Below are 20,955 nucleotides of genomic sequence, written 5' to 3' on the forward strand. Positions count from 1 at the left end.
TCCTGCTGTTTTAAGAGTTGCAACCTAACAGTTATTTTCATTTTTGAACAGCAGATTAATCAGGCTTCAGTCAGCATCCTTGGCCTTTTTTGCTTGAAGCTCATTATCAACAGTTGCTGGTTCATTTTCTGGACTAGTTGAATAATCGACTAATCGTCCAGTTGTAGTTATATTCTACTCATGGTTTAAACATATTCAAATCCGTTTAGGGTATGTGTTTGATGTCTTTTATGTTGTTATTGTCAGTGTTTTTAGAGAAACTCTAAATCAAATGCTTAAATCTACATAATATCCAACTCTTTCCTCATGTTTTGCCCGTGTCTCTCCGGGGTAACACTGATGGGAGAGCTAGACTGGTTACCCCGTGGCTTTTATCCAAGTAGAGGCGCTTGAGAGTAGACCGCTTGGAGAGTGGGAGCGCAGTCGCAGGTTATCCATCGCCTGGTGCAAGATCTACCGTCACTCCGCCACGTCTGGGATCTTCCTTTATATAGACGACGAGAGACTCAGCAAAGCCACTTCACCCAACGCGGATCCAGATTGTTCTCCTTTTCCTCTTCTGCCCCCTCTCTCCTGTTTTCACCCCCCTGGTCAGGCTTAACCATCCTGTGTTTTGTAAAGCCAATTGTTAGTGCGCATCATCGCGGGAGCCAAGAGGAGGTTTGCCACTGTTCCATAGGAGACTGGTGAGTAAAGCGACTCAAACTAAGTGTCTTTGATTTTTAGTAGCATGATCATTTGTGTTTCCATACTTACAGGCAGTAGTCTACCATCATTTTTTTTCTTTTTCACTGACACGTGATTTTTAACTTATTAGACTGCAACTTACATTCAGTAAGTAAATGATGATGGCTGGGTTGATTGGTTTTGATGTTCCCTGGTAGGCTGAGGGCATTTCAGTTTAGTAAGTTATTAATTTATTTTTGCTTTAAATGCTCTATTATCATTTTACAGGTATACCATCTCATGTTCTATTCTATTCTATTCTATTCCTGAATTCCTGAAGTCAATAGTTAATGAGGTATTATACTTTGCTCCACAAGGCTCTTGTTCTGTTTAGATATATGGCTGATTAAAGGGACATGCTGCTGCATAATCAGTGAAAATGAATTAGACTGCTTTGACTTCATTTGGACTTTCACATATATAAGTCTGGAACTCTTACATGGGCGTGGTTTCGTCCCTATTCAGATTCAGATGTCCCAGGGAAGATTCAAATTCCACAAAAGTTCAATAAATCTATTTTGAACTCTGATTGTGGTCACTTAAGAAAAACAAAAAAATCTTCCATTTTTTTCTTTTCTCTCTCAGCAGGCTGCTGGAGCGTCATGACAGCTGAGAAGAGCGGGCCTGTTATAAACGGTAAACCAGAGGACGGTAAAGACCCGGAGGGGTCCAGTTCCAGCCTAGACAATGGGGACTACAATGAGAGGGGCCAATGGAACAACAAGATTGAGTTTGTCCTGTCTGTGGCTGGAGAGATCATTGGGCTGGGCAACGTCTGGAGGTTTCCTTACCTGTGCTACAAGAATGGAGGAGGTAGGGAGGTTTTCCTTAGTTGTGCTACAAGGATGGAAACAAACCAACTGCCTATCAGAGAATAAAGATGATAGAAGAGATTTTTAACTGTTGATGTCTATGACACAAGCTCCCTTGCAGGAAGAAGGAACTCATCCTGTCCCTGTACCTGTCAGAAGGTAGCAAATATTAACGTGATTTAAAAAACTGTAAAATACATAGAAAAGGATATGACTGTTAAAATGTACAAGACAAATTCATGAGTAAAGGATGTACGACAAGCTCTCTATATCGTACTGCACCTAAGCTGAGAGCATTCACTGTATAAAAACTGAGACAGAAGTTTCAAAGTATGATTTTCTTTATTAATTAAGCACAAGCATGTCAATAATACAGGTGAGTTCCCTCATTAGCCACCACAGACTGCACAGCAGGGATCCTCATTATCTAAAAAAGATCATTCTGCAGTGTAAGTGTGGCATCACAGTGAGTGTAGTAATCTGAATTTTGGGAAGTGATGTTTACATAATTTAAATGTAGACATTTAAAATTAGGATGAAGTAGTACATTTTGTCTGTGATGGACTGGTGACCTGTCCAGGGTGTACCCCTGCCTTTCACCCGAAGAGAGCTGGGATAGGCGCCAGCAGATCCTTGTGAGCCTAAATAGGAATAAGCAGGTATAGATGATGGCTGGATCGATGGATGGATAGTACATTTTGTTATTTTGTTTTGTAACATTTATGTTTTGAGGTTTGTTATTCTACTATAGATCAAGTGTCAATCACATTGTGTGTGTGTGTGTGTTTATTGATTTATTTGTTTTTGTGTCCATAAAGGTGCGTTCTTTGTTCCATACGTCATCTTCTTCGTGTGCTGCGGTATCCCCGTGTTCTTCCTGGAGACTGCCCTGGGTCAGTTCACCAGTGAGGGAGGGATCACCTGCTGGAGGAAAGTCTGCCCGCTGTTTGAGGGTAACGTCACGCTCACTTCATGTCTTTTACCGGGTTGTGATTTTTAATAATTAAAGCAAAAACTTTACAGACAGAAGCAGTTGGGCTGAGGAAACACACTTTTTAGTCACGAGCACATCATATTCTAGCATTTCATTTTTTTGTGATGATCTTGAATGAGTCATTTCTTCTTCTTTTATTTTTTTACTACCAGTTTGTATTGGCTGCACAACCCACAGTCTCATTAACATTGGTCCTTATAGCTATGAAGGTTCCAGTAAATTAAAAATCGAGCCATTAATTTGCAGTTTCATTGATTTGCCTCTTCAGGTATCGGCTATGCAACGCAGGTGATTGAAGCTCATCTAAACGTGTACTATATAGTCATCCTAGCCTGGGCAATCTTCTACCTCTTCAACTGCTTCACCACCGAGCTGCCGTGGGCTGGCTGTGGACACTACTGGAACACAGGTAGGTGGAGGGAACATTGGATGAAGCAGAGAACTCTTTGTTGATGTCAAATACCCATATCTGCACCTTTACCTGCGGTATGCTCCCAGAAATAATGACATGTTGTTGTTTCTACAGAGAACTGTGTTGACTACTATGGAGAAAATGCCACCAACATCACAAACCCCAACGCCACCTCTCCAGTCATTGAGTTCTGGGAGTGAGTACATTTTTTTGTTTTAATTTTTTGTCACTTCATGTTCTTCCTCAGTTCCTATTCTTTGTGTAAAACTATTATGTTTTGTAAAACACAAAAAAGAACATACTATTATGGTGACCGTGGGTATTAACTAGTAACGGAACTGCGTTTTGTCTGGTTACACTGTAAGTAAATGCTTTGTTAGTTCAGGCAGTTTTCGACATCAGGTCCTCCTTTCATGTTATTATCTGCCATATTGTTAAAAAGCTGAGCTGCTGCTTGCAGACTGTTGCACAGACTCCCCCCTAACCTTTCCCCCAATAATTAGTCAGCCCTTTTCATATCTGTGTGTCAGCAGGCCCTGGTAGGCCAGCTGTCTCTCAGCTAGAGCCATTTGTGTGGCAGTGGATCAGGCCTTGTCAGTGTGTAATGCTGACCGCACTTCCTGTCTCACTGCCAGTGGCAGTGTTTACACTGCTGGCCAAAATCTCATTTTCAACCCATTTACAAGTCTTTTCAGACCATATACTGCAATCACAACAATTGGCTATAAATTATAGTCTCGTGAGATGACAAGTGACGTTGTAACAGTGATGAAGACATTTGATTTTAGCCAGCAACATAAGCATAACACCAGTGTGTTGAGGCCATGACCCAAGAGCGAACCAACATGTTGTTGGCAAAAAAAAAAAGCAACCGACCAAGCCTCGTTTCATCTGTGCCAAGACACAGTTACAGTTATTTTCCACTGTATATGCAGGATAAACAAGCTGGGCTTTGCCATCTAAATGGACGGATGTTTATGAATGTTTGTGCCAACAAAATAATGGTTTCGTTTTTACAAAAGCAAATTTTCTATGATGGCATTAGGAAGCTGTTGCACCACCCATACAAAATATGTAGAAAAAGAGAATAGGATGAAAATACCCAAACAAATAAACAACTGCTTTACATGTTTATGGCACATCTGTGCAGAAATATCAATACTGCGTCACTGACTCTTGACAGAAAGACTGAGAGAAAGATATGTGTGCTGACAAAATGCTGAATACAAGAATTTTGTGAAGGACACAAACAGAGTCTGTTTTTTTTTTTCATTTCATGTAAAACAAAACTATACTTTAAAATATTTCTTTGGTAAAACTAACAAATCCATGTTATTTGGTTTTAGTCTATTTTTATGTGAGCAGGTTACCTGGCATCAGTTTGCTTAGCCTTACGCTGAAGGATATTGAGCCCATAAAAAGCAGTTGTCTACAAAAAATATGCTGCCTGTTGCGCCCATAAAAAACTTACTGATATACACTTCACCACGCACAAGTATATTTACACACATTAGTGTTCACATCTTGCCCTCACGGCTGACCAGGGAGGGATAGGGGGGCTGTGTTGGACCTAGACTGTGGCCTGCCACCAAGAACATGTCATGATGATCAATGGCTGGTCAGGAGCTCTGGGGGTGAACTCGGTGGCAAAGATTTGGCAGCCCCGTGTAGCTCTGTGGCACTGACTCTCCCTTCTCATCCTCCATGAATGCTGTTGCCCGGCTGTGCTTCAACAAACAGGAAATGCGCTATTGATTCACCATCACTGACAAGCTGTGATGTCATTGTCGCGCACACCCTGCGTGCTGCATCCGCGCTGTTACACCTGTAGGCGTTTCACACTCAATAACTTTTTAATAGGACTCTACGCACAACAACATGCAACTTGGAAGCCAACTGGGTAGATGGATTTGCATTTCAACCATTGTTGTACGAGGATCAGTTGTCCCTTCTATTAGATTCTCCTATTTTCCTATTGTACCTAATTTGGCTGTAGAGGATATATTACAGCCACCAAAATGTATGAAAGCTGCTTGAGTGGTTACCACCAATCTAGAAGGTACATTAAAGTATAAAAAGGTCACAGCAGATTGACATAATGAGTCTAGGTGTTCTGCTGAACCAAACCTTGATTTGGCTCATGTTGTACAGTTGTTCAGTGGTCATGCTTTGACCACCATCGACACAGAAAGTTTTTATGGGCTGAAGAGTCTCCATGAAAAACTAGTTCTTCGTGGCCCAGCTCAGACTTCTCTCTGCCTGGTGATGTGGGTCATCATCCTGCATGTTGTCCCACCATCACATCTTTGTTGCTCAGTAGCAACTCAAAATGTTAGATATTGAGCAAAATGTCAGTAGCCTTAAATGCCAGTGTTGCCTACTGCCTTCGCTGTGCAAGTTTGTCACCATTTTATCATGTGTGCATCAATGAAGGTGTCCTCCTGTTTGGAAGGGTGTCTTCTGACAATAACCAACAGCACACTGATCATACTGGACCAGAGTTTACAGCAAAAGGAGGATGATTTTTTGTTTTAATCTACAAAAATTTAAATTTTTTATCAAATTTTATACCACACAATATCCCTACCCCAAAACTAGATACCTTAAACTCAAATTGTAAATCAGCAATCATGTGTGTTTTCTGTGCCAAAACAGACGCAGAGTACTGAAGATATCAGATGGTATTGAGCACATGGGGGGAATGCGCTGGGAGCTGGCCATGTGTCTGGCCCTGGCCTGGTTCATCTGCTACTTCTGCATCTGGAAGGGACCCAAGTCAACTGGCAAGGTAAGACAGAGTACCGCAATGTTTACTATTGCATGTGTCTGTGCGACTTTGTGTGGTTGCCCTGTTTCTACTGCGATGCAAACATACGAGTGCCACATGTGAATATTGCATGATGATGTCACGTGATGAAGATTTGCATAATTTGTGTGGTTATCACATCATCCAACATTTACTTGTGCGTGAATATGTGTCTTTAAGAATGTGTGTGCATGCTGTTTTGTTGCTGCTTTTGGTTTTTATTCACTGGGGCAGTTTTAATTTTTCACACTGAAACAACCACAGGCTAAAGCACTTCCCCTTCTTGTCCTCAGAACGGCTCCCTCACAGGAAGCCACTTGCATTCCCCCCTGCAAGTAGAGGACAAAAGGGTTGTCTGCACCTCCCACTTCCACCTTTCCCAAAATCACCCTTTCCATTTAAAATTTCTCTTCATGTCTCTTCTACTATCCTGTGGAGGACAGTAATGGCTCTGCACCTTGCTTTGGGTGCTCAGTAGCCCTTAAGAAAGTCCTCAGATTCAATGAGCCAGAATGAGCTGAGAGATAGAGATGAGGGAAGAAAAGAGAGTAAAGAGAAAAGAGAAGAGGTGTGTGAGGAAAAATTAATGGGTTCACATTCTACATCACGAGGGAAAAAAACAACTAGGCGGCAATGCCTATATCTCCCTGAAGTGTCTTTTGTCTAGCTGTGAAGTAAGAGGGGAGAATGCTTCTTCATGGCTGGGCTTTAGCAGCCGGTCCAAGATTGATTCCTGTATTCACTGAGGGAAAGGAGAGCGTTCATGAGGAGCATGCAGAGTATATCCTCAGCCACTGCCTCTGCTGCCTCTCTCTCTCTCTTCTGCTATGAGAAATTAACCACAGCCTGCTCATTGCAAGAGAGAGGTGCTTTCTTCTCCACAGACCCTACAGCCCATTCAGCCCCAACTCTGCTAAGCTGTTTGCTTTTGTTGGCCGTATTTACCAGCTATTCTCACATTTAAGCCCTCCTGTTAGATTTACGGTGAGGCAGGGGCAAGTTTGACCAGTAAATTTGCGGTGGCTTAAATGTTTACCCGTGGTGAGCTGGAAGGAGCATGTGGAGCATCAAAAGTTCATGGAGAGATTGAATATTGTCCTTTTCATCTCCAGAGAGATGGAAAGAAAGAGGGAGAGAAGGTTTAGGATGTGTAATCGTTTTATTTGACAAATTAAAAGAAGGATCTGCTAAGCAGGAGACAAGTTTTCCCACACTTTGGGCAGTCTCATTAAATCTCATGGACTCTTACTCTTCAAACACTACCTTGGTTAGGATTTCTTTTATTTATATATCTTGGTTAAGGTTTTTATGGTTTAAAAACATTTTGGATATTCAGTAAAAATGTCAATTTCTGAATGATAGAGAAGACAAAAAAGCATTAAGTTGTCACCAAACTGTCACAGTGGACTGGACTTCTCTGGGATTTGATTAAGAGCTTCACTGCATCAAATGCTTCAGATTCTGCAAACACACAGTATTGTATGCATGCACACAGGCGTGCATTACTGTGTGTTTAGTCTGGCATGTGTGAATGCTCCATTTTATCGGTATCTGTAGCGTGTGCACACCCATTTCTATGTTGTGAATGAAGTTGTACGTGTGTGTGTGTGTTTGTGTGTGTACTCCTGCACTTCTGTGCATGCTTCAAAGAGAAGCACATTTTCCCACACTGCCAGCATCACTCCTCTGGGCTTCTCCTGTTTAGGAGATGGGGCCAGAGGAGCCTTCTTTTCTTTTCAGTCCCCTGGCCTGGCTCTGTTATGTCCTGTTCTGTCCTCAATTGGACTTTGACTAGATGCCAGCAAGCCAGGGGATGTATGTTGCCCGCCTCTGCCTTCCAAGAGGCCAGAGTCTTTGTTCAAGGGGTTTCTAAGAGTCTTGAGATGTTGCACAATCCTGCAAAACCTAAGAAGTTCAATAAAAGAGGGAGTGTTATTTTAATAGTTAGCAAGCATTAGCTACTGTACAGAGGCTATGTGTGGTGTTCACTCTGTTTTGAAGTTGATTCTGGTGCTGTGCTCTGGTAAGATACCCTAGAAGGGATATACTGTGCAATATATCTCTATACATGCAATACCATGAGTATTTTTATTCCAGATCCTTGGTTACAGGCTGTGTGCTATGGTTCTGTAATCTTGGAGTGTGTGATATTATTTATATAAAACATGTCAGATGCTCCATATGCTGTTAGTAGTAGATTGACACACTAGGCTGAAAATATTAAAAAACAGATTTCATCAGAAATCATCTTTTATTTTCTAAAAATGACTTTTCTGCAATCATGATACAATGTAAATATGTGGCAGTAGCTAATATCTGTTTTCTCATTGTAACTGCACTAGTTTTATTTTCATAGTCTGCTTAGTATATTATCAGTAGTGTGTAACTACAGTCACTTTAGGTTCAGGTAAATATGGATTAAGGTTACGAATAAGTTAAAAGAGCTAAACATATCTGAACTACAAGCTGAAAACCACAGGTTATGAGAAATATTGCTGACAACCAGATAAACTGCAGTAGTGCAGTACTGAAGTGTTACCAATATCTTGCATGCAAAAATGTCTTCCTGACGTTATGAAATAATTTTTAAAATGGTTTTTCACAGCTTCATTTTGACTTTATTTTCTCATGTCAGATTACATACCATAACTATTGCTGCAAATTCTGACAGTGACTCAGTCTCAACTGTGTATTTGTAGACTGTACATAAATGAATATTTCATAATTGTGCATATCTGTACCTGCAGGTTGTGTATGTGACAGCTACATTTCCTTATGTCATGTTATTGATCCTGCTGATCAGAGGAGTGACGCTGCCTGGAGCATATGATGGCATCAAGTTCTACCTCTACCCCGATATTTCACGTCTCTCGGACCCTCAGGTAGGCTTGGCCCCACTGTCTTTGTCTTTACTACTAATCCATTAAAGAAAGAAAAACTTCAAAATTAAGTAACACGTAGGTAATACAGACAAAGGAAGTAATAATTCTATTCTAACATAATCTATTCTAACACTTGTGTCACCTGTAGCCAGTTAGTGTTACTGCTGTGGTTTTATAGTGGAGCTACTGTTACCTTACTTTGTGTTAGAATCCCAACTTATATCCCAACTTCTTCTTATTTAGAATGAGTTACGCTCTTCCCTTCTACTAGAGGGGACTGCAGCTATGAATTTCATTTCATGGCTGTAGATGCCACACGTCAAGTTTGCAGAAGCTATTATTATCTGTGCCTGTAGGTGGCGTATATGATGTCTGCAAGTACAGCTATATACACTGTGACTGCTATTACTTTTGTGGCTGCTAGTGGGACAGGTCCAGAAATCCAGATGATACAGAGAAGGATGGGGTTTTTTTTCACATCATGGGCACTGCACTGCATCGTAAAAGATACAATACACAAGATATGCTATCCCTGTGCTGACCACTGTTTTTATTTTATTCTTGTGTCCTCAATTTGGAATTTTGGGTTTTCCAACTGGAAGATAAATGCAGCATAATGGTAAACCGATCTGGTGTCTTTGACTGATGGCACTGTGCTTAAACTGCAACTGTTTTAGTCAGTTTATCTAAGAAAGGCAGATGATAGCAAAGTAAAGCAGGATGGGTTAAAGAGGTGAGAATTATGGAAATGAATTTTCTTTCACTCCCTCCCTCACACCCACCAGTCCAGAGTGGAGTAGCTGCCAGGGGGACAGGTGGTGTTGTTGTTACTGTAATGCAACAGGGGATTGGTTCTTGTTTTTACACTTATCGTTATGTATACACTATAGCTATTGAATCAAAACACTTTAATATCTGGTATACACAAAGCAACAACTTGTTTGGCCATTCCGTGCAGAAAGAAAAATATTCGCCATCAAAATGTTATTTGTCTTCCAACAAACAGTAAAAATAACAATTTTATGAAGTTCTAGAGATTTAGCTTCATTTATATTATTTATGTCTTGTATCTCATTCTAGTGGCAGTGATACTACTGTGGCTTTATAAGCAGGCCAGTTTGTCACTTCTTGCTGCTAATGACACAATCAAGGATCAGGTAGATGTTGTGCTTTGAGATTTTGGAGGGGTTGAAAGATCAGGATTTGAGGTTAATCGAGGTGGTGCATTAACATATAATGTACACACAAACACATGGAGCAGACTCCTTGACCTTATCTGGAAAAGGCTCGGGTTGCTAGGCAACAGTGGACTAGAAAATGTCAGTGGATGGGGTGCCATGACAACTTGAACTGAGATAGATGAGGACTTTGAGTGAGAACGAGAGAACAGATTGGTGCAGATAGACGAAGTTAGATTATGTAGATGGACTGATTTCTGTGAAAGAAAAAACGCAAATGTTTTGCAGTATTTAAAATCAGAAAGATTTTATTTATGTCCCATCAAATGGACATAAATTATAGGTTACTATCAACATCACAAAAAAAGTTAGTGCTAACACGGGATTCTGCTTCTCCCACTTTCTGTTACGCTCAACCCTTCCCTTCACCTGCATCCTCGTTATGTACAATGTCTCATCGGAGTAGAGGCCTAGAAGCAGGCTCACATATTGACTGACAGCCATGAGCTCCTCACTTGTTAGACAAGTGAGGCTCATTCAGAAAAATGAGGAAATATCTCTACAATGTGGAGAACATAAGACACTAGAAAAAAAAGAGTTTCATTCTGTGGCTTTATGGCACATTTTCAGCCTCACAAGCATTCTGAAATGACAGTTTGCGATTACTATTTCTTTACCACAGAATTGGACAACCGACTTTAAACAACACATCCTGGCAAACGTCTTATACTCTACTGTACATAACAATGGCCAGTGTATGAGGTGAGATAACTAGAAACTAGAATAACTACAAATTCAGGTAGTCTGTACAGACAAACAAGCCAGACTGTTGCTCCTTATGGTGAAAAAAAACAAACATACATTACCATACCATTATTCTATCTTAAAATATGTAAAGACTTTATAAAGCCTGAAATATTAACTCTTGGTAAACTAACAAAGAAAAATTTTTTAAAAGTATTGTAAGCTGGTTTAATATATTAATAAATAAAAAAGTCATTTCCTAATAGTACTTAAAGAAGGGAAGCAAGCGCTTAAAACAAAGTATGTAATGGATTTTTTGATTTAATAGGCTCTCCAGCTGTTTTTCAGATGAGAAGACTCTTGTATATGTGACTTTAACAACATAAGACTCAGTGGCCCAGACAGATGGTTAATTAGTACGACAAAAATTGGATAGGGAAATGAAGACACAAACAGAGGCACAGGGAGAGTGAGGAAGGTGATAAAGAGTTCTGTCTGGCAGAGTAAACATTACATCTGACAGCAGTGTTACGTTAGCTTCCTCTGGGACAATCAGGACTCTATTCAGTTCAGCAGGCTGTGTGGAGTGTGTAGCTGTATTTATCTTTTTACAACCCCGAACTTCATCATACAACACTAGGTTCCTCTTTCTGGCTATGTCCCTCGTTCTCACCCTCTACCCTGCACTACCTTCCTTACCACACTTTTTGTCCTTATTCTCCTGTTATCTTCCCATACAATTTGTTTCTTTTTTTGCAATTTTATTCTTTCTCCAGCTTCTTTCATGCCAAACTATTGTCACTATTTCTCAAACTTGCTTTCTAACTTTATTTTCCCTTTATACTTTTCACCATAAGAATATCTTAACCTCCAAAGCAGCAGGAGCCAGGATGTTGTGTGCTACCCCTTTTTGTAAAATAAATAAAAACAAAGAACAACAAAAACATTTGGAAGAAGTGAGAGCAGCCCTAATCACAACACTGGCATATAGTAATCATCTCATGAGGTTTTTATGGCAAAGGCACTGCAACCTGGTGAATCTAAGTGAGGTATTAGCGATCCTTTTAGCTGTGTTTGATAGGTTTTCTGTAAAAAGGGTGATAGCTGGTATATTGTATACAGTATATAATGTCTTTGATTAGATAATATTATTTACTGCAAAATATCTGGACCATATTTGAGTGTGCCATGGTCTGAATATAACATTGCAATGTTCTATTCAAAACCAGGATGATGCTAAAGAGAATAAGATCATATCCATGCATATTACAGTCTATCAGGAGGTTGCATTCATGCTGTTCTTCCATCAACAAACAATGCACTGATTATTTGTTAGTCTCATTATTTTGTGTCAATTCCTATTCCTAGAATGTTTTGCAAAGGCATGGAAGCCGCCTGATAACAATCTATTAAAAAAAAAAGTAATGTGGGAACTTAAAAATTCCAGTGCACATAGACTAAGACTTTCATTAAAGTAGACCATATCTTGTGACAGGAACTTAGTCTTTTGAATGGATATTGATATATTCTGGATGTTTTAATGAGGGTAAATTAATCAATGACAACTAAAGGAAAGAAAATATTTTTTGTAAAAAAAAAAAAAAATACAGGAATACAAAGTTATTATAGAAAGACTATATGTGTGTCTTAATATTTTCCACATTTACTCACTACTGGAGGCAAGCACCATTTGAATACTGTAGCACAATATGGTGATTATTTACTATAGATGCTTTACTTCTCACACAAAAATCTAACATCTGTGGATTTCATTCATAAAAATGGTTGTATATTAACATTACAAGATCACTATCTTACAGTCAATGTCATCCAGCTTTCACGCAGTAGAAATGTTTCCTGGAGCCACAGTCTCAACATAACCAAACACAAGCTGGCCAAATTAGGCACAACATCAACAAGCGATTCTCGCTGAGCCTGGGCCTTTAAGGTTTCTCTGCGCTGCGCTGCCATCAGCCGAGGGTGAACTAAAGGGAACATTAATGAACATTAGGAGAGAAAGGCCTGTTCTTCCACAGGAACAGTCCTGTGTTTGTGAGGTCACAGAAGTTACCGTGGTTACTCCCAGGAGGGAGCGAAGACCGTGCGTTTGTCAATTGTTTTGCGGTGGGGAAATGAGATTAGTGGTTGAATGGTGATGTGAGAGAGTTTTCAAAGAGCCATGCTGCATTAAGTTTGAATTCGCTAGCACCCCATGCTGTCCTGTGGGTTCTAAGGTCCTGCGCTGCACTACAAAGTAGTTTCATAATGCACATCTTACTGCATTCTCACTGAAGAATCTTACATGTGTAAATCCCCATGTAGTCCATGAATAAAACTGTCTCCTTTTACAACAAATCTAAACATATAATAAATTAATTTACCCTCTAAACATCTCAGATGGTTTAATTTTAACAATCTTATGACCAATGAGGTAAAATAATTTATTATTTCACTAAAAGGCAAAGTCCAGAGTAAAGTCCAAAAATGAGAACAAATTTGTGTTTCAAAATTAGTTTTTTCCTCTTTTTCACCCTGGCTCATCTCCCAACTATCCCAAACTTGTGTGACCCTTGGAATATCCTACATACCTGTATATAAACCAGTTAAGCTCTACCTGAACAAGCCCAACAACACAATGCTACCATTGCCACATATGTATTCACAACCTAATAATATAATATATAATCAATTACAGTGGCTACATTCTTGATATTTTAAAAAGATTTTGCTAATAATACTTGCAGTTTAGTAAATGTACATCTCCTACTCCTGCCAGCATCTTAGTCATGTGGTTATGGGCACGAGCTGTGACACTAAAGATGATTAAACCGCTGGAGAAAGTCGAGAACAATTGACAATTGAAATACTTGACAGATATTTAACCCTCAAAATGTGCTTGGCAGGAAAACTGCTGCTTTTCTAGGAAGAACAGCGTCTCAGATCAGACACAGTTCACCAAATTACTATTTGATTAAAAAAATTTGATCAGCCAGCTCTCTGAGGCTGTACTTAGGTGTAGGCTACTGGCGTGCTAATGTAAACATGTGAGTGGCTAATGGGAACAGATATTTAGTTTTCAACCAAGGCACTGGACAAATTAAAATGTAACATGGTGAAGACTAAATGAAAAGTCAGGGCTTACCAAAAGTATTGCAGTTCATCCAGCGGGGATCTGATAGACAAATTTCACAATTGGCTGGACATGTCAATATAAACAAGTTCTTGAACATTTAAGTTAAATTAATGTTATATTGTGGCTGTTCACTGTTAATCCCCATCAAATTGTAGAAAGGAATAGCCTCAGTGAATGTTCAGGCACTCAAAGACTGTAGCTACTTTTACCATGTTAATCCATGATGTGCTATTATGCTGTGTGCCTGAGGCGAAATAAAATGGTTGAGCTCACCCATGATTTCATTCTGAGGTCACTGAGATGATGGAAATCAGGCAGATGAGAAGAAACAAAAGGTTTAATTTTAAAATATTCAGTGATGGTAGGCTCAGAAGCATCAGTGAAGTGGCAGTAAAAATATGAAATAGCTTATCAAGAGCACATCAAATTAACAGCTTTCTTAAACATTTCTGAGACTTCAATTTGTGTGTGTTGCTGTGGGCCTCACTGTCACCAGATCTCAATGAAACTGAACACATATAAGAGATTTTGGCCCCAACAGCAGTATTAGACGGGACATGGGGGAATGTCTTTTGAAAGATTGATGTCCAGCCTTCCAGCAGAGTTGTCACCAATCTGTATCTTTACTTTATTATCACTATTCAACCAGGTATGGGTGGATGCAGGAACCCAAATCTTCTTCTCCTATGCCATCTGCTTGGGCTGTCTCACTGCTCTGGGAAGTTACAACGCCTACAACAATAACTGCTACAGGTAAAATGTGGTTACTAGCAGATGGAAGCTTGGATGATAATAAAATCCGTAAGCATATCACTGGATACACTTGACAGTTGTCACCATAAAGACTGTAAGAACCCAGGTGAAGCCCCACTGGTTGATAAGAATGGACGGATTTGCACATGCATGTCATTTTAGCTTCAGTTCAACAAGCACGGACAAACATGTCTGTGTGTGTGAGACTGAATGACGCAGAAAGTCTGTCTGTTTTGCTGATAGTGGAAAGTCCAACGACTGCTCTCACAGTAAGTGTGATCTTTTTTCCTCTCTGTCTTGCTCCTCAGGGACTGCATCATGCTGTGTTGTCTGAACAGCGGCACCAGTTTTGTTGCAGGTTTCGCCATCTTCTCTGTGCTCGGCTTCATGGCCTACGAACAAAACGTTCCCATTGAAGCTGTGGCAGAATCTGGTGAGAAAAAAACAGTCATGTTACTGGATCAAAATTTAAATTACCAAGTTTCAAAACTGGAATGGGGCCATATATTACAAGCCAGTTAAAGCAGATACAGTAGAGAAAGTGTGTCTGATTCCCCTAACCATCATACCCAACATAACCTCTTATATAACTCGACATTATTCATCTAGGCTCTTAGACCTCTGCGTGATGATTTATTCAAGTCAGTATGAATGATTTAGTGAATGTGACAGAGTGCCGGATTTGAAATGTTTGTTTTAGAGCAGTGTGAGGTCTGAGTTTAATGTTTTAGATAATGTCTTCCTCAGGGTCTGTCACCAAATGTAGGTGCAAAATAACACACTGACACGCCATCTTTTATATGAAATAGTCACTTTTATTTCATATTACATTCTGAGGTGTCTGCATGTTTTTGTCCTCCCATTTACATGCACATGTCCATACGCGCATTTAGTTCATAGCTGACAGTAAGAGAGGCATTTGAACATACTTCTGCAGTGTTTTATTGTAATGTCCTGGTAAATAGAATAATCATGCTGATACACAGAGATTATATGAGGTTAAACACAGAATAATAGTGTGTAATAGCAAGAATAATAACAAGGCCTAGCTCTATCTCATCTAGACAAGACAATAAGTTACACTAGTCTACTAAGGTCGCCTGTGGACTACGGTGATGACATGGTACATGGCTACAAATGCACAACTCAACTAATTAAATCTAAATTACACAAAACATTACAAGAATCTGTAAAATTTACTTTAAAGACTATAACTGGACTTCATAGCCTGTACTTATCATGACAATTATATACCATAAATGTTTCTTTCGTGATGCAGGTCCTGGTCTTGCATTTATTGCATACCCCAAGGCTGTTACCATGATGCCTCTGTCTCCGCTTTGGGCTTGTCTTTTCTTTATGATGCTTATCTTCCTGGGCCTGGACAGTCAGGTGAGACCCAGCTTTTAAAAATCAGTTTTAAAGTTTAAAACCTTTGATAAAATCTAAAGAGTAAAAAAAAAAAAAAACTGTAAATATAGAGTATTTCATGTTTGTTTCTGTTACAGTTTGTGTGTGTGGAGAGTTTAGTCACAGCTGTGGTGGACATGTACCCAGAGACCTTCAGGAGAGGCTACCGCAGAGAGCTGCTGATTCTTGGCATGTCTATAGTTTCCTTCTTCATAGGCCTCATCATGTGTACGGAGGTAAGGCTCAGCTATATGTACACCATTAAAGCTATTTAGAAAATATGAAGAACTAACCTGCTGACAGTTTTAATTTATTATCTTTTCAGAAACTATGAATCTGTGGTATTTAGTAGATAATTTGAAACTGTTTTTCTTGCTTGTTTATAACGAGCTTTTCTTTTTTAAGGAATGGTGAACAAAGTACACTATATGACAGAATAAAACAATTTCCAGGGGACTTTACTGTAGGCAAAAATAAATAACATTAGTACTTTGAGGAATCAAGTGAAAACATGTGAAATGGTAACAGTCATGTAAAGATGCAAAGCTGATTCCCTCAAGTATGTAAATATTAGCATTCAAATCCACTTAAATAAAATTTGAAGTCATCACTTGTAATTGTAATTGTAAAAAAGTAATTTGACCCTGTGATAGTGCATTTCTAGTTTTACAAATATAACAGATAGGTGTGTCATCCTATCTCTGTATTTGTTTCTACCTTCACATTATGTTTTTATTTTTATGTAGACATGTAATCATCATCATCATCGTTATCACTATCATCATCATCTTCATCATCAAATCACAAGTCTAAGATGAGCCAGGTACATTGCTGATGGTAGTTGTTCCTCCCTGTAATAGAAACAGTTCAACATTTTGTTTGGAGCCTATGGGAATAAGGGGATATAGATATTGAATAAATGAATGAATGAATGTTTGGAGCCTAAAAGTGGACTAAAATTAATCAATAAAATATATACACAATCTGATCTTTGTTCAGCATTGATGAATGGGCTAGTGATCTGCTACACTAGATGCCTGATTTTCAAAGTTCATAGTGAGGTTGTCCATATAGAACAGCATCTCTGCCACCAGCTCTGCTGTGCTTTTTAGACCTTTGATCTTTATGTTATAATAATGAAGCAGAATCTGGTTCCTCAGACTATCTGTAAGGTCTATCATCCAATAAAAGCTTTTCATGTCTATGTATGTACTGTTTTCTATCCATCCCCAACTTTACTGTTCTCATCTCATGATGGCCACCAAATAGAAGATTTAATGCAATACTGAAGCACAATACTTTTGTCCATCATAGATCACTGTGCTGTCCACAATCTATTTGCCATTGGCCATTTTCACCACTAAATCACTAAATCTTCTCACTGCTTTCACTCATCTCCCACCACCACCTGCACTCTAGACACTTTATTCATTTCTGCTGCCAAAGAGCCATTATAAATGTCACAAGAAGCCTAGAGTCAGACTCAACATGATTCAAAAGGTCTTAGTTTGATACTTGGCTGAAACATGAGCAAGAGGATAGTCACATGATAAGCATAGTTGTTTACTAGCAGTTTGAAGCTGTGATGTAACCCTACTCCCAGTTTCATGTGAGATTTTACAGTATTTATGATGGCCCTTTTAGTGGAAGCAGAAAGAGCAACTACATTGTCTTGGGTAGAGGTGGGATGATAACATTTTAGCACACCCACCATTAAACTGCAACACTGAAGGAGTAATTTGAGTCAATGTCAGCTACAGCATGAAGAAATATTAAGCTACTGTAAAAAGAAATAACCTAGTACTGTAAATATCCCAATATAAATGTAAAAAATTGTAATTTTGGTTTTATGCACCAACTACCTGAACTAGACATAATGTGTAAAGTGGTGAGCTTTGTACGTACTGGCAGAGTTTGTTACATTTGGGCAAAGTCACCCTTTTACCTGTTTCCGGCCTTCATGCTGAGATGAGATTAGCAGCTGCTGGCTCCAGCTTCACATTGAATGTACAGGTGTGGAAGTCTAATGGCTTGCTGTGTCTATGTGTTTACTGTATGGGTGTTTGCCATCAGTCTCCTGAGAAGCTAAATTACTTCATATCTGAAGTTATACAACCAAGTCTGATGCTCATCCAGTGTCTGTGACAGAAAACTGACACCTGTCTCGTCCTATCAGGGAGGGATGTATGTCTTCCAGCTGTTTGACTCGTACGCTGCCAGCGGAATGTGTTTGCTGTTTGTGGCCATATTTGAGTCCATATGTATCGGCTGGGTGTACGGTAAGAGTCTCAAATCCCTGTTTTTAATTTCTCACCACCTTCTCCTTTCTTGTCAACTGAAAATTGCTCAGACTCTTGTATCATATTTTTACCCTGCTGTAATAATATTTCTTGTCTGCCCTCTGCTGGACAATGGGCTGAAACACATACAACATTTGCTCACTGATGTACATGGCACACAAATCCTTTAACCGAGACATTAAAGGGAATATTATGATATTATAGCAATGTGAAAAGCTGTCATTCTCTGTTTTTCTGAAGCAGTCACGGAGTCATTTTTCATTTAATAAGCACAGTATTTAATAAACTATCCTGCAGTGTGAACATTTCATGGCCCAATTAACAGCAAAGGCCTATAAATGTCATTACATTTACATTATTGTGTGTCTAATTTAAACAGAGTAACTGACAGCCAACCCAATTCTGTTAATTAAGTTTGATATGTTTTACATGCAACAATGCAGAATGATTTCTTGATAGAAAGTTTAAGAGTAGACATTCAGTCAACAGCTCTATCTAGTCAACCGTATTCAGTCAAAAGCCATCAATCACATCATTATTTTTATGATCCTCTGTAACTCCGAGTGACACTTATTTGCATTTTAGGTAGTGACAGATTCTACCTAAATATTGAGGACATGATTGGCTACAAACCTGTCTTCTTCATCAAATGGTGCTGGATGATCCTGACTCCGGGCATCTGTGCTGTGAGTCCACTGCAGACACAAAATCAAGTGCAGTGACATCAACAACAGCAAACAACATATCATATCTCATCACAACAGTGATGAGAGACAGACACATACAGAAGATGCTCTTGATCTTTTTTTTATTTTTTTATTATGGGCTTCAAATACAGAGGAGTGTATTGGTTAAGGTATAAAATTTTGTTTGGTGAATTTGTTTATGGTTCATCTTGCAAAAATTGGAAAAAACTGTGCATCACATATGCAGCTTTGGTTGATACCTTAAGAGAAAGTATTGTTGTTGATAGTATGTTTACTGTGTTTTTTTCAAGTAATAATTGGTTTAGATCGTGTCTGGCTCTCGGCCTTACATTAACTATGCTAGTATTCAGCATCATACACTGATTTCAAAGTATGTGACAGTTATTTATAAAATGCTCAAATTCAAATAATTTATAAATATATTGTTGTTTTTGTCTGCCGCAGGGAATTTTCCTGTTCTTCCTGATTAAATACAAACCGCTGAAATACAACAACGTGTACACCTACCCTGACTGGGGCTACGGTATTGGCTGGTTCATGGCCATGTCCTCAATGGTCTGCATCCCTCTGGGGATTATCTGGATGATCTGGAAGACTCCTGGAACCTTCTCTGAGGTAAAAACACACACTCACACACACACATATATATATATATATATATATATATATATCTGAATTCTGTTAGCATGTCATTCATTTACTATTTTACATTCACCATCTACCATCACAAGAGCCCTTCATTAGAAGAACACCATCTGTTTTATGACAGAGTAAACTAAACTAATTTTGCACTCGTAAACAATGTCAAAATGCATTGTAGGAGAAACAAGTGTGACGCCTACTGAGGAATGAATTTGCAATTCAGAGTCTTCACCTGCTTTCTACATTATTGACTGAACACTGGGCCCTTTTCAGCCCTGCAAACATCTATACTATACTGTACTATATTACAGAGCCTGGTGCTTGTGTACACATCTCTTCTTATGAAAAAAGAAACATGACTCACATTTCACAATTTCTTTGATTTTTAGCATTTGGAAAAAAGTTCTATCAAGAACGGTCCCACCTTGTATTGAATGAGCCTAAAAAAAGCAGCTGTTTTATCTTTTCCATCTGACTTTACCAGAGGGATTGTGACACAGTTGGATGATCTTCTATCATACCTCTGGGGTGTTCAGATAAACAAATTGTAGGTTTCTGATATGAGATGATCAGTAGTCGCTGCTCACCTTTGGCAGACCTGAAGCAAAAAGAATGATATCACAGCCCAAGGTAGTGTAGAAATATTAGCACCTAGGTAAAAGCAGATTTATTGTATATGTCTATCTATTATTTTGTAGCACAGAAAAATCTTGGTTTATATTTTGTTATTTCTGCCTATTATATGCACAAATTGTGTTTGCTTTATACACCTTTTAGAAGTAGTATTGTGGTCGTATAATAAGAGATAAGTTATTTTCTCTTTCTCGGTTTCTCTCTCTGCAGAGAATGAAGAAGTTGACAACTCCCAGCCCAGACCTGAAAATGAGAGGAAAACTTGCCGCCCTCAGTCCTTATGCTGCCAACGATGCAAAACTTAAGGTTGATGGGAAAATATCCACTATCTCAGAGAAGGAGACACATTTCTAACTGACCGCCTGATTGGCCAGCCAAGCTGCCTGCCGTCCTCACAAAATAAATAAATTAAAAAAAACTACAGGAAACAACAACAACAGTATCCACTACTGCACAAAACAGGAAATGAAACAAATGACTTGGAGTGTTATTTTTATTTTGTAAAAAAAAAAAGAAAAAAAAGGAAAAGTTATCACATGATTAGCCGGCTTGTGTTCCGCACAAACTTTGAGTAACACATTTGTTGTTTTCAGTTAACATTGTGACTAAAGCAGCGCTTCTTTCTTTTCTAACCATTAATATTTTAAAATATGTTTGATGACATACAGTATATATATTGTTAAAACCTGCCCTGGTACCTTGTCAGTACTGGTCACACTAGTGTCTGTGCCTTTAGAACAATACCAATGTGTTGTGTTGTGAAAGGCTTACACTGTACATTTAATGGCAAAGTGTTGTGCCTCTCTATTAGGTACTAGGTACC

At 39.0% G+C, this 20,955-nt stretch overlaps 1 protein-coding gene across 1 annotated transcript; it reads left to right on the forward strand.

The window, feature by feature from the left end:
* Positions 1-411: 411 nt before the first annotated feature.
* Positions 412-20,486, forward strand: slc6a11b (solute carrier family 6 member 11b). Its single transcript, XM_026306070.1, has 15 exons — positions 412-686; positions 1,312-1,539; positions 2,357-2,491; positions 2,801-2,941; positions 3,059-3,140; positions 5,600-5,732; positions 8,498-8,632; positions 14,337-14,440; positions 14,749-14,873; positions 15,720-15,832; positions 15,949-16,086; positions 18,027-18,129; positions 18,736-18,836; positions 19,302-19,472; positions 20,343-20,486. Exons 2-15 carry the CDS (start codon positions 1,329-1,331, stop codon positions 20,484-20,486), a joined length of 1,836 nt encoding a protein of 611 aa, XP_026161855.1. The 5' UTR covers positions 412-686; positions 1,312-1,328.
* Positions 20,487-20,955: the final 469 nt, after the last annotated feature.

This window comes from Mastacembelus armatus, chromosome 5 (genome assembly GCF_900324485.2).
Source record: "Mastacembelus armatus chromosome 5, fMasArm1.2, whole genome shotgun sequence".
NCBI lineage: Eukaryota > Metazoa > Chordata > Actinopteri > Synbranchiformes > Mastacembelidae > Mastacembelus > Mastacembelus armatus.

Excerpts from the sequence above, each read along its gene's own strand:
- slc6a11b (XM_026306070.1), top strand. The coding sequence starts at position 1,329 with ATGACAGCTGAGAAGAGCGGGCCTGTTATAAACGGTAAACCAGAGGAC. Across the intron at positions 3,141-5,599 it reads CCAGTCATTGAGTTCTGGGA|ACGCAGAGTACTGAAGATAT; the intron begins GTGAGTACATTT and ends GTGCCAAAACAG. Across the intron at positions 15,833-15,948 it reads TCCTGGGCCTGGACAGTCAG|TTTGTGTGTGTGGAGAGTTT; the intron begins GTGAGACCCAGC and ends TTTCTGTTACAG.